Genomic DNA, 13,952 nt, shown 5'->3' with positions numbered 1-13,952 from the left:
CAAGATCTAGTTTTCAGAAGCAAAATCACCCAAGTGACCTTCTCACCCAAGATACAAACATAGTGATGCTCATCAGTAATAAAACAAAGTGTCAAGATTTAAAAACTGGCATTATTGAGGGGGGAAAAAAAGTAAGGTTAAATCTTCCTAAACAGTAAAGACTAGGCAGTTGTATTTTTTAAAAGAGAAAAAAGAAATAGCATTGCAGATTTCCCTGCTAAGGCAACAAAGACTATTTGGTAGTTACACCTGGATTTCAAGGTTAGAAAATGGGGATATTGGGCTGGGGATGTGGCTCAAGCGGTAGTGCGCTCGCCTGGCATGCGTGCGGCCTGGGTTCGATCCTCAGCACCACATGCAAACAAAGATGTTGTGTCCGCCGAGAACTAAAAAAATAAATATTAAAAAATCCTCCCCCCCTCTCTCACTCTCTCTTGAAAAAAGAAAAGAAATAAAGAAGATTTAATATGAATGTAGATATATACTTTAAAAAAAAAACAGAAAATGGGGATATGTACTAGTAATATATTTTGTAGTGGTTTACAAGAATTATTTTTTATTTCTTGAAGTTGAATTGGAAGAAGTCTTATTCATCAAATGAAGACAACTGTGAAAAACAACATTTGATTTTAGGGCTTGGTGCACTTAGGAAAGAAAAGGCTGGTTAGAAGGTAGAAGGGGAAAGGAAGAGGCACTGAAATGTCCACGGCATGGACAATTTTCAGAATCAATCTTTCATTCCAGCATCTTGTACAGTGTTTGTTAATGAATAAGAGCCTCAGAGAAACAGCTTCCCATATAGAGATAAGGAAAAACAATGAAGTCCTATGGGGGGTTGTTTGTGTGAGTTTCCAAGCTCATCTCTGCATAAAATAGTTACATTGCTATTCACTTCTCTGATGATTAACTAAATGTAGCAAACTGAAGAATGTTATCAAGGAATAACAAGGTAGCAATAAAGAAACAGTGGTAGCCTTTCTTTTTCTTACCTCTTGGTCATATCAGAACTTACAAATAACTGGTGGGAAGTTAATTTAATGTAAATAGAATGACAAAAATTATAGCAAAGGAATGTGTTAGTTCTTTCTTTATCATAAACTGAGGGAAGTTTTTCTTTGCTCTTCTGTTGGTGTTGAGAGTTTTGTTTGGTTTTGTTTTTCGGTTTTTTTTTTTTTTTTTTACCAGAGTAAGGATATTCTTTCTTCTATTTTCCTTTCTGAAACTCATAAGGAGTTCAGTCAAAGATGGAATACTAGTGAAAATTCCACTTAGGGCACGTTTTCTCCTTGTTCCACAAACCTGTCTTGGACTGTACTGTTGTACTCACAGAAATGCCCATCTTCTTCACCCTTTTCTACTCATCATATAATCCTGTTGCAGGAATATGTTGTCTTCCCACAACCCCCAGAGTCTTCCAGAGTATGGCCAACACCCACTAAATGCACTTCTCTTCCTCACTGGGATGCTACATAATTTAGCACTTAGTTCTGTATTATATTATACTGTCTTGTAGATTTTTCTCTTGTTTGGTGTTTATGAATCTTGTGCCTCTGATTAGATTAACCCTGTTTGGAGCAAGACTTCTGTATTCCTTTTAACACATAGTGGGCTTTATTGGATACCTGATAATTTGAGTAGGATAGTAATAGGACATGTCTTTAGTCAAGGATGATCATTAATTTCTAGCTATGTTACCTTGGGAAAGGCAGGAACTTTTATTTGATCATCAATAACATAAAGTGGTTGTCTAACAGTCTAGCTGTAAAGAATCGAGATAAATATGATTATAGATATGAATGATAATATTTGTATATTGTAAAGAACTTTTCTTATGTGAAAGATTATTACTGATTCAGACACAGAACAAACATGTATTGAGCATTCACAGTGTATAGGTATTCCTCACTCCTGGGCTTGCTTTTTATAAGGGGTGAATAGGACATGCCCAAGTGGATTTTCTTTTTTTTTTTTTTTAATATTTATTTTTTAGTTCTCGGTGGACACAACATCTTTGTTGGTATGTGGTGCTGAGGATCGAACCCAGGTCGCATGCATGCCAGGTGAGCGCGCTACCGCTTGAGCCACATCCCCAGCCCCCCAAGTGGATTTTCTGAGGACAGGAGAGCTTCTGAGGCAGAGGAATAGCTTGGGCAAGAGTAGGAGGAAAAGAGAGCAGCCGTTGGCAGCAGGTCACTGTGGCTGAAGCAGAGTGTTCTTCGTGTACATTTGAACAGAGTGGGAGGAAGTGAAGCTGGAGAGGCAAATAGACCAAAAAGAATATAAGGACTGTGGGCTTTTTTTCCTAAAGGTCAAGAGGATTTGGGTCGGTGACATGATCAGTTTGCATTTGAAAAGGATTATAGTTGGTGAAGAACCAAAATTAGAGACAGGAAAAAAAAATTGGGAGATTTTTTGAGTAATTTAGTGAGGAGATGATAAGAATTGAGATTGAGGTGGTGGGAATGGGGGGCTCTGTGAGGGCCAGAATTGGCAGGTTTGGTGATAGAGGGGCTGAAAACAGAGAGGCCAGGGTGATGCCTCGTGTTTGATTTGGTGGGTTCTTCTATTTATTGAAGTCTGAAACACAAAAGAAGAAATATTCTTTTTAAGAAACAGGGTGGATGCTGAATTCAGCTTTGAATCTGAACATCTGCCAGGCCGGACGTTTGCATGGGGCTCTCTGGTAGGCCAAGCCCAATCTGTGAGCCTGAACCAAAGATCTGAGACAGAGGCTATCGGATTAAGTATTCTGTCATTGAAGTTGAAATGTGAATGATTTTCTCCAGGGAAATTATATGGAATGAGAAGAGAATCAAGAATGGAACGCTGGGGTACAGACATTCACACTGGAGGAGGATAGCTGGTAGTGGAAGAGCCCAAGAGACTAAAGGAGAGTAGCCAAAAAAGCAAACTGAAAATCTAGAAAGATCGATAAAAGACCCCAACTCTTTGTGCATGCACATGCTGGAGATTGAACCCAGGGGCACTTACCCATTGAGCCACATCCCCAGCCCTTTTTAAATTTTTTTTAGTTTGAGACAGGATCTCACTAAGTTGCTTAAGGCCTCACTAAGTTGCTGAGACTGACTTTAAACTTGTGATCCTCCTGCCTCAGCCTCCAAGGTAGCTGGGATTACAGGCATGTGCCACCATGCCTGGCAAGAGCCCTTACTCTTGAGGAGTTCATGTTTGATATTCCCTGATGCACATCATAGTTCATCAACTATTTTATTAAAGTTAATATAATAGGACTATCCTTTACTTTGTTAACAGCACAGAAGTTTCCTTATGTTTATCGATTTTTCACAGACTCCATTTAGGGCAATAATTCATATAAAATGTAACTTCAGAAGTTAACAGTAGTGATACTGCAAACAAATACTGTGGGGTTTTTTTGTTTTGTTTTATTTTTAAGATGGCTAAAAGTTAACTTAGTAAATGTCAGAGGTAAAATAAATATGTTCACTTCCTTAGAAAGTCTGGTGATACTCTGTTCTTTGGATCTTAGTTTGTTGTATCTTACTCATTCACTCAAATATCTAACTAGACTAGCTTAAATAAGCCAAGTCAATATTTTAGCATATTGCATTAACTATACTTTTACTGAGAGTAAACTAGCTTTTTAAAATGTTATGCAATCAAGAAATCATAAAATATTATTGAAAAGCACTGAATATCCCATTTATTTGAACTTCTAACTAAACCTCTGACTCACAAACTTAATTGTGGAGAGAGGCATATTATTATGATACATAAGCATTGACTGAGCTTGGGAGGTCTTTCTGTATCTGAGTCTAAATATTTTTAAAGTACTATTAGAATATAGAATTCTTCAAATTATTGAAGTAATATTGAATTAAAAATGAATAGTTTCTTTAATTTTTTTTGTTAGTTGTAGGTAGACACACAATATCTTTATTTCACTTTTATGTAATGCTGAGGATCAAACCCAGTGCTGCCTTACGTGTGTTAGGCGAGCACTCTACCACTGAGTCACAACCCCAACCCAAAAGTGAATAATTGTTGGAGTGTTATTTAAACACCTGAGCCAGGCTTGGTTGTGCATGCCTGTAATCCCAATGGCTTTGGAGGCTGAGGCAGGAGAATCTCAAGTTCAAAGCGGCCTCAGCAACTTAGCAAGGTCCTGAGTAATTTGAGAAGGTCCTATCTCAAAAGAAAATATAAAAAGGGATGGGGATGTGGCTCAGTGTTTGAGTACCCTTGGGTTCAATCCCTGGTAAATTCCCCCCACCAAAAAAAAAAAAAAAAAAAAATCTGATTACTTGAAGTCAAAATAAGGTAAATTTATTAGAGGTCTAGAAATAAGGTTTTGAAAATAACTTTTGAATTTTGACCTTATGTTTTCTAGCAAGATTTTAAATAGATGTTGAAAAACAAGTATCATATCTTTGGGGGAGTTTGAGCCTTTTAAAACTGAGGCAAACAAAGTGGCTTTCCAAGTCTTGGTAATGATTAAGTCCATTGTTTCCAGTAAGGCACACCATGCTCAAAAGACAGAGTTCACATATTAAGCTGGCACAGTGCCTCACCCCTGAAGTCCCAGCCAATGCAGAAGAATTACAAGTTTCAGGCCATTTCAGGCAACATAGTGAGACCCCCATCTCAAAATAAAAAGGATTGGGGGTGTAGCTCAATGACAGAGCACCTGTGGGCTCAATCCCCAGTACCAAAAAAAAAAAAAAAAAAGTTCACATATTAAATATCTGACTAACTTTACCTGGACCATTAGAGCAGTGTTGTTAAAACACATCAAAAAGATTTACAGATCTGTCTTCAGCATGTTCTTCTGTCTTATGCTGCCTGACATCTCCCACAGTGTCAAGATTTTTTCAACCCACGGTGGTGCAACACGACCCCATTGTCTTTAGTGAGGTCAGGCAGCAACATGTTTATTGGTGAAACTTGTGTTATGCACATAGCTTGGGTCACACCAGGACAAGACTACCTGACTTCAGCCACGTGCTCTGTCGCAGACGAGCTGCTAGAAGTTGAATAAATTAGACAAAACCCGGAAGGTTTAAATTTCCTCATTTGAAAAATAGAAATAATAAGGTAAACCCTCTTGGGGTTTAAGAGTTTAAATGAAATAATCCATATAAAGTACTTAATTGCTTAGCATAGCATGTAGCATGAATGAAGCAGGGTCTAAATGCCAGTCAGTAGAATTATTGTCATTAGTCCAATATCAGTGGCAGTATGCAACCATGCTTCCCAGGGGTTTGCAGACCAGTGCCAGGCCACAGCCTTACTGTTGGTACTGAATGACAACAAGCCATGTCACTAAACATTCTGTGTACTCCAGCTGCCTTTTTTTTTTTTTTTTTTTTTTTTTTGGTATTGAGATTGAACCCAGGGATACGGAGCTCTACCACTGAGCTCCACCCCCAGATCTTTATATTTTGGGGGACTGGGTCTCACTAAGTTACCCAGACTGGCCTCAGACTTGTTATCCTCCTGCCCCAACCTCCAGAATCACTGGGATGGAAGGTGCGTGGCTCAGCTGACTTTTCTGATAACAGGGTTTTTTTCACTGAAGGAAGCCATGAGCTGTTTTACATCCTGGTGAAGGCTCCCTGTCTCCCTCACTGCACTTTGAGTGGAATTTCCATGGAATATTGGACCCATGATCCCATCCTCCAAAAAAATAAAACCTTTTATTCTGGAAGACAGTTACTGTTCACTTGTAATGCCTCATTGACCTTCTCTTTTCTAAACCTTATCATTATGGATTGTAAGTATATTGCCTATTCGTTAGCAAATATTTATTGATCATATAGTCTGTGCAGAGCCTTATGTCTAATTTTGTAGGAGTTGCAGAGCTGGCCTAGAAATTAATCTTCCTTTCAGGAAGACTCCCATAAACCCAGGCCAAGAGGAAGATGTGAAAATCTGGATACATGTATGGAGTCCATACAGTGTTTGCAGTAGTTTTACAGCTTGGTTCCAAAGGTTTCCTTTTGCTAAGCTGCTCCCATAAAAGGATAGAATTAAAAACTTTTTCAACATTGTACTATCATAATAGAATCAGCATTCATGTTAGCAAGGTGTGTTCGAATTTCCTGGAAATCTGTGAAACTATGAAATATCTGACTCTTTAGCTAAATGATAAAATTATAAATTTTTAAGATTAGTCTTATGGAAGATGCTTCATTAGAACTGTTTTTAAATCACTGACTCTGATGGCTCTTGTATACAACATGAATAATTAATAATGTATTGCTCTGTAGAATTTGAAGAAACATTAAATAGATGTTAAAATATTTATCAAGTTTTTATAAAAATTATAGCTTCTTCCAGTGCTAAAATGAATTTGAGAATCCTAAAAAAAAAGAACAACCTTTCTAGACAGAAAATAATATGTGTATGTGTGTGTGTGTGTGTGTGTGTGTATTATTATATATTCCCTGTGAATTAGATCATGGAAAGGACTTATTTTTACTGTCAGTTGGAAAATTATTTAAATGTTAAAGTTGAGAAATGTTGTTTAGTTTTTAGTATTTCTTACATTTGTGGGGTTGTGAAAATGGACTTCCTGGTTTCTCTTGGTGTACCTGTTCAAAACTACTTCCACGATGCCATTTGCCTTAAACTGCCATCAGCTCTCCTAGAAGTTGATCTCACTAAGAACTTTAAGAAAATTGAAGGTGGGTCTTATAAATGAAAAAGGTGGGTCATATAAATGAAATATATGGGTTATTTCATTTAATATGTGAACTCTTTCTTTAACTCACCTATAGCTAATATTCAAGAGTAAAATCAAGTTTAAGGAAAAATTGTAAAGAAAAGCAGAGTGAGTAAAAAAAAAAAAAAAAATGATCAAGAACTCGCCCAGTGAGTTAGGGACACTTACATAGGACATAGCATCCTACCAGAGCATACAGGTCTTTTGTGGTGTGACCCATCTCATGCTTGAACTCATTTCTGACAGTCTTTCTCTCCTATTATGTAGCAGCCAACTTTGCTTCTTTTAGCTACTTGTCTATAAGAGTCTCTGCATGTTATGGACAAAGAATTTCCACTTCACACCCCACTTCAGCCTCAGCTGCCCTGTCAGCTCCACGAGGCTGGAGCATCGCTGTGTATCACGCGTGTCTTTCTCAGGTCACAGTGCAAACACACAGCAGGTACTCAAGTACTGGTTGAATTAGTTGATGAAAGACCTGGAAATGTAGGTATCGAGGATGAGAAAACTTGAGCATGGAGAAAACCTTAATAGGTATTATTATAGGTATTATCAGCAGTACTTATGATGAAATGCAATCCAGATGTTTGCTTTAAAGGCATAAAATCAGCGAGTACAGTGGCACACCCTTGTAATCCTAGCTATGTGGGAGGTGGAGGCAGGAGGATCACAAATTCAAGGCAGCCTAGGCAACTTAGTGAGGCCCTGTCCTGAATAAAATTTAAAAGGGCTGGGGATGTAGCCCAGTGGTAGAGCACTTGCCTAGCATGTGAGAGGCCCTGGGTTCAATCCCCAATGCACAAAAAAAGGGAAAAAAAATCCCTAAAGATTGTAAAATGATTCCTTCATTATTCAACAGCCTATAATTTCTAACCGAGCCCCATTAGGTTTAAGACTGGAAATTACTAATGAAGAAGCTATAGCTCCAATAATAGTCAAAGTAAAAATACAAATAACCCGAAACAAACAAAAACAAGTCAGGGAATGATAGTAAATGGTCCACATCCTCGGTGCTAGTAGCTTGGTGCCCTGCACATTAGTGCTGCTGGATCAAGTGGTACCTGTCATGGTATGAACAGCTTCGTTTTTACACAGTAACTCTCCTGAAGTGATGGAAGAAAAAACGGCCTTAACAAACATTGAAAAGGAGTTAATTTGAGTTTTAGTATGATTCAGGGGAAAACCAAAAGCCTATATAAATACTCCAGTTTGCAGATGTGCCCAGATTTCAGGTGATAATATCCTCTAAGACTAGCAAGTCACTTTTACATCATCAACGAAAAGGCACAAAAAGTCACAAAATCCAAAAGCATAGTGAATTCCTGACAGGAGTGTTTTGAACTTGGTTCATCAGCACAAGATTCCTTGAACTTGGAGAATAGTGAGGTGACAGAAGTATAACTACGCAAGGCAGCTTGAGGTGGAGAGGTGAAGGAGGGAAGGTAGATGGCCTGGGGAAAGGTAAGGGATGGGATTCTGAGAAAGTTTAAAGGACTTGGTGACTGATGTAACATGGGACAACCTGGAAAACTTGATGAAATGTCACTGAAGTGCCATCATTCATTCAGCAAATACTCATTAAAGCTTTGAATGTGCCAGCATCGTGGCTCATTGTGAATATGATGAGCAAGAGAGGCTCAGACCCTCCCTGGAGCCTCATGCTGGTGGAGGACACCAGGAGTGAACATGGGGGGTATGTGCTGCGTTAGGTGTGATGTTGAGGAGGAGCCCGCAGCAGCTGAAGAGGACGGGAAGGGAGTCTGGGCAGCCAGAAGTTGGTCAAGTTTGGGGAGGCCTTCCTGAGCTGGCCCGGATGGAAACCTCGGTGAGGGAGCTAGCCACTGGGTATCTCAGGGAGGGGCACTTCAGAGCTGGAGGAGTGAGCACCAGCTTCCCGAGGTGACGTGATGATGGCGCTTGGGGCTGGAGAAGAGTGAGCTGGGCAGCCCACTGTTGGCAGCTGGGGCAGGGGGCAGCGGGACTAGACCACGCTGGACCCCTTGATTCCACTGAGGATTTAGGTTTTTCCTTGAGGCAAAGTGAAATGGGAAGCCATTGGAGATTTTCACATTGACTTTTAGCAGGATCACTGCTGTGCCGAGAATTTGAAAGGGGCTAAAAGAGGAAAGGAAGCCAGTGCAGTAATCCAGGTGAGAGAGGATGGAGCTCAGACCAGGCGTTCACAGTACAGCTTATGGGGCCCTTGGTATTTTTCGGAGGTAGAGCCTATGTGATGGGGTGTGTTCGTTTTTTACTATTCCTACAACGAATTACCATGAACTCAGTGGTGATTATTGACTCTCAGTTCTTTAGGTTAAAAGTCTTCACTAGATCGAGGTGTCAAGAGGGATGTGGTCCTTTCTGGAGACTTGAGGAGAATCCCTTTTCTTGCCTCTAAGGGCTTCCCAGGTGTCCAGGACTGTCTCCTGGTCTCAAGGTCCATTCCAGATTCACATGTTCCAGAGATTAGAACATTTTGGAAGCCATTATTCTGCCTACCACATCATCTGAAGATCGAATGTGGGGTCTGAAATTTTAAAAATCTAGGATAACTAAATATTTTGACCTGAGCAACTGAAAGAATTAACAAACGATGGTGGGGAAGATTTGTGGCTTTGGGGTGGATGCTGGGAGCTCAGTTTCAGACATGCAAAGTTTGAAATGCCCATGAAATAAATATCCAAGCAGAAGATAATGTAGTTGAATACATGAGACTAGAGATCAGGGGTACAAATCTTAAGGACACAAAATGGGAGGTAGGCGAGACTGCTGAGGATTTGATAGGTATGACGAATCCATTGTATTAAATTGAACACGGGGAAAAATGCAGAAGAGCTATATGTTAGCCAGCTTTTTCATCATGTGACCAGAATACCTGACCAGAACAATTTAAAAGAGGAAAAGTTTATTTGGGACTCACGGTTTCAGAGGTCTCAGTCCACAGATGGCTGATTCCATTTTTCTGGGCTCAAGGTGAGGCAAAACATCATGGCAGAAGGGTGTGGAGGTAGGAGGGGCAACAGGGAAGATGTACCTTTCCAGGGCACATCCCTAGTGACCCACCTCCTCTAGCCATCCCCCACCTGCCTGCAGTTACCACCCAATCTATCAAACTAGGATGGACTGATTAGGTCACAGCTCTCACAACCAGTCATTTCACCTCCAAATATTCCTGTATTAACACAGGAGCTTTGGGGGGACACCTCACATCCAAAGTTTTAACAAGATACATCCAACCATAAACATAAAATGTTACTCTGGATCAATTTTACAATCTTGTTTCGCTTAATCCTTTGAAAATTTTGTCCTTCCTTTTCTATGAACTATATTTCCAGAATTATCCAACTAGCCCTAATATATATAAATGACTAAGACATGATTTCATCTGGAATCAGCTTCTATTTCTGTCTTATTGAGGTTGTCTGTTATTTAGACGTATTTTCATGGATGCCCATTTGAGAGTTGTAATAGATTCACTTCAAAGGGCAGTCACTGACAAACTGTAGTACGTGTAGCATACACTTACAAGAGCTTTGAAAAGGAGTGAATGTCAGTCTTTTAGGTTCGAAATTTTTACAGTGGAATCTTTATACTGGTAACAGAACAATTTTCATTAAATTTTGTTTTGAGTGATTTATAACCTACCATATTTTTTGTTTTTCCTTCTTTTGGTTGGCACTATTAAATTTGCCAAAGCAGGACATGGACCTCTTGTACATTTTTAATGACCTCTGGGCTGGGCGGGGGGGGGACTTTTAGCCTGACTTAGTCCATATGCAGGACTAATGGAGAGAGGTGTGTGAATATCAGTGGAGTTGGTGGGCCCAAAAACTCAGCCTCCATGGGTCTCAGCCACTCCCCCTTCCAAATCGAGAACCCAAATGGCATAGCAACAAAAAGTTCCTTGGACTGGCTGAAGGACGTCCAGAGGCTGTGAACTTGCTATTTTCATCTCAAACTCATTGGATTCCGGGCTGGAGATGTGGCTCAGCGGTAGCGCGCTCGCCTGGCATGCGTGCGGCCCGGGTTGGATCCTCAGCACCACATACAAACAAAGATGTTGTGTCCGCCGAGAACTAAAAAATAAATATTAAAAATTCTCTCTCTCTCTCTCTCCCCCCCCCCTCACTCTCTCTTTAAAAAAAAAAAAAAAAAAAAAAAAAACTCATTGGATTCTTTATTCTGCCCTTTGCGGACTTAAGCATTACAGTCACACCTGTCTGACAAGCCTGTGTGGTGTCTAGTGTGCCCGTGAATGGGCAGGTTAGGAGAGCCTCCCTAGGAAGGCAGGCTGACCACAGGTGGCACGGGCACTGAAGCCCTGGACAGGAAGGACTCTGGGGCAGCAGTGTGGTTTTGACCCTGTTTATTTCAGGGAAATCTGAGGTCATCATCCTGTTGTAGAAACTAATATAATGGTGCCCAGCATCATGAAGAAAAAATTAAAGTGTGCGTGTACTTTCTGCAGAGGTAGAAGTTTGGTTGTCTGCTGCTGCAGGAGAGACTACCCTGGAACATAGCAGCTTACAATGAAGGTGGCCACGTGTTATCTCTCATGTGTTTCTCTTTATGTTGAGTGGGCTCCAGGGGTGCCTTTTCCTCTCAGTCTGGGGGTGACTGGGGTTGCAGTCATCTGCAGACTTGACGCAGCATCTTCGACAGCCCATTGGCACCGTGGGAGTCTGTGCTGTCAGCCGCTGTGGCTTGGGCATCTCAGAGTCATAGACGGTTGCAAAACGGAGTGTTCCGAGCGAGGGGTCCCTTGGAAGTGATTCAGCGTCACTGCATTCTTTGGGGCCTAGTGAGTCACAGGGCCAGCTCAGGTTCTAGGCGAGAGGAAATCACTGCACTGGAGCAGTGTTAAGGTTTGGTGGCCGGTGTTAGCTCCCCTGTGTTAGTGCAGTGAGGATAAAGCACAGTGTGTAACCAAGGGCTGGGGGAGCCGCTGGTCTCCAGAAAGGCCTGTTCCTTGAAGGTTCAAAGGGTCCCTGCTTTATATGACTTTCTTATAATTACAGGATTATTATACTGAGGGAGTTTTAGAAATTAAAATAAACATTTGGTAAAAATAAAAATAATCAATTTTTTTTAAGGCAAAACAGTTAAGAAATAGCAGCAAAATAATACCTAAGGCAATCATGGATTGTAATAGCAGTTTAATTCACACTTAGTATGAAAACCCTTTGAAGGGATTTTAATTAGAACAATATATATAAAATACTAGATTTTATCTTGTCTTGGCAGTATAATGTTCTGGTTCTTGGATACCATCTTGAAGTTCATTTGTCCAGGGATGTGAAGCCACGTGTTTCCTACAGCTGGTCTGTGTCTCCCACCACGGGGCAGCGAGATCTGAAGTGAAGCCATGTGTGCTGTTTGTGTCACACACCATTATAATTCCATTTTAATTGTGAAACAGTGGCTTTCAGAATGGATTTTTAAGAACTCTACCTGCATAGAGCTAAAAAGTCTTTCTCCTCCTTTGGTTCTTAGTTTCTCCCTCTCAACTTGCTCCTGTGTAAGGTTATGAAAGTTCTCCCTTGTTCTTGCTCCCACCTGGGTGCGCTTGCACTGGCGCGCGAGTGTGTGTGTGTCCCCTAATCTGTCGATCTAAGCCACAAAGGCTGAGTGACTATTCCCTGGAGCCCCACTTGGCCAATGGAGAGGGCTTTTCTCGCCCTTGGGGACCAGCTAGTCCTTTTAGCCCCTGGCTCTACTGCCTGAAGCCATAGCTAAGCCAGGTGGTGTGTGGAGAGAGAAATTAAATGAAAGCATATCACGAACTGTATTTCACGATTTCTTCTTTTTTTCTTGAGTTTTCTGTCTTTAATTTTTACCTGGTTAATGTGAGGAGGGACTCCCTTCAACCCCCAGCAATGCTGATTGGATTTTCCCCTTTTTCATCACAGTGAGTGTGTGGAGGAAGAAAGACCACTTGCCTGACAATGGGGGATGAGTTTCTGGTGCACCTTACCAGTTCTTAGGTAATTTCTCTTCATTTAAATTAGAGGTTGCCCTTTGTTAGCTCTTGGATCTGACACGTTGAGCTGAAGATCCAAAATCTCAAGAAATATGCAGGAAATTTCTGATTTAATTAAGCAAAAGACCTTATTAGTGAAGGCTGGCATAACCACACAGCTTTGAAAAGAAAGAAAAACCTTCACTTCCCTCACTTTACTTTCCAAACTGGCACAAACAAAAGTAAGATGAAAAGTTTTTTTAACCTCCTTTCTTTAAACTAGAGGATTTTTGAATAATAAGAGACTTCTGGCAGCCCACATCAGGGGAACCCTCCCCAGGCCTTCACAGCTCTCTTTTGTCATGGGATTAGGTCACCAGTGATTGATCAGCCTCACAATCACAGCCACACCCCCACCCGCAGCTCTCCGTTGGCGGTGAGGGCAGGCAGAGGCCTGCGACAGCTCAGGCCCAGAGCTCCAGGCCTGCTGGGAGTCATTCTCCAGAATGGCCAGGGAGAAGTGGCAGCCCACTAACCCGTGAGAGCCAGCCAGAATTGTTCGTGGTCCTTTAAGCAAGTGGCAGAAATGACAGACTGTAGCAAGTTAGCTCAAAAAACCTTGCTTTTTGTTTGAATGCCTGTAGTTTCTAACTTCTCATTCGTATGCCTGAGTTTGCATTCTTTTTCGTGTGTTTATTTTTTAGCATGGTTTATCGACAGTCATTTGACGTGTGAAGAGTACTCAAGAGGCCAGCACAGTGGGTCCACAGCAAGAGGAACTGGTGCCGGCTTGAGGAGTTTCACTTGCCAGAAACCTGGGACTGCGTCTTAGGGACGGGGACATCCCGGTGTGTGTTAGGAGGCTTTCGAACCCTTTTGCAATGGGTTACTGAGAGGAGAAGCGCCTTGTGAGTGTCGGCTGCCTGAGCTCATTGGTGGACAAGATGGAAGAGGAAGAACTGGAGTGTCCACACTCCACCTCGGAAAAGCGCTATTTTCCTGAATCCCTAGATTCCAGCGATGGGGATGAGGAAGGGATCCTGGCCTGTGAGGACTTGGAACTGAACCCTTTTGATGGATTGCCATATTCATCACGTTATTATAAACTTCTGAAAGAAAGAGAAGAGCTTCCAATATGGAAAGAAAAATACTCCTTTATGGAGAATCTGCTTCAAAATCAAATTGTGATCATTTCAGGAGATGCTAAATGTGGCAAGAGCTCTCAGGTGAGTAACTTCTACAAAAACAATTTGCTTTAGGTGTTGTGTGTGTGTGTGTGTGTGTGTGTGT

General features: G+C 41.2%; 1 protein-coding gene across 3 annotated transcripts in view; it reads left to right on the top strand.

Moving 5' to 3' along the window:
* Positions 1-13,952, top strand: part of Dhx32 (DEAH-box helicase 32 (putative)) — a 51,449-nt gene that overhangs the window by 1,385 nt on the left and 36,112 nt on the right. For 2 of the 3 annotated variants that reach the window (XM_077799195.1, XM_026384313.2), the window contains exons 2-3: positions 12,613-12,687; positions 13,367-13,888. In XM_077799195.1, coding sequence (XP_077655321.1) covers positions 13,607-13,888 — 282 coding nt within the window. In that variant the 5' untranslated portion in view covers positions 12,613-12,687; positions 13,367-13,606. The remainder of the gene's footprint in view (positions 1-12,612; positions 12,688-13,366; positions 13,889-13,952) is intronic. The other variant, XM_026384314.2, reaches the window with a different exon arrangement.

Source organism: Urocitellus parryii, chromosome 5 (assembly GCF_045843805.1).
Source record: "Urocitellus parryii isolate mUroPar1 chromosome 5, mUroPar1.hap1, whole genome shotgun sequence".
Lineage (NCBI taxonomy): Eukaryota > Metazoa > Chordata > Mammalia > Rodentia > Sciuridae > Urocitellus > Urocitellus parryii.
Note: the sequence above shows the minus strand (reverse complement) of the source record. Positions and strands in the feature narration are given on the sequence as shown.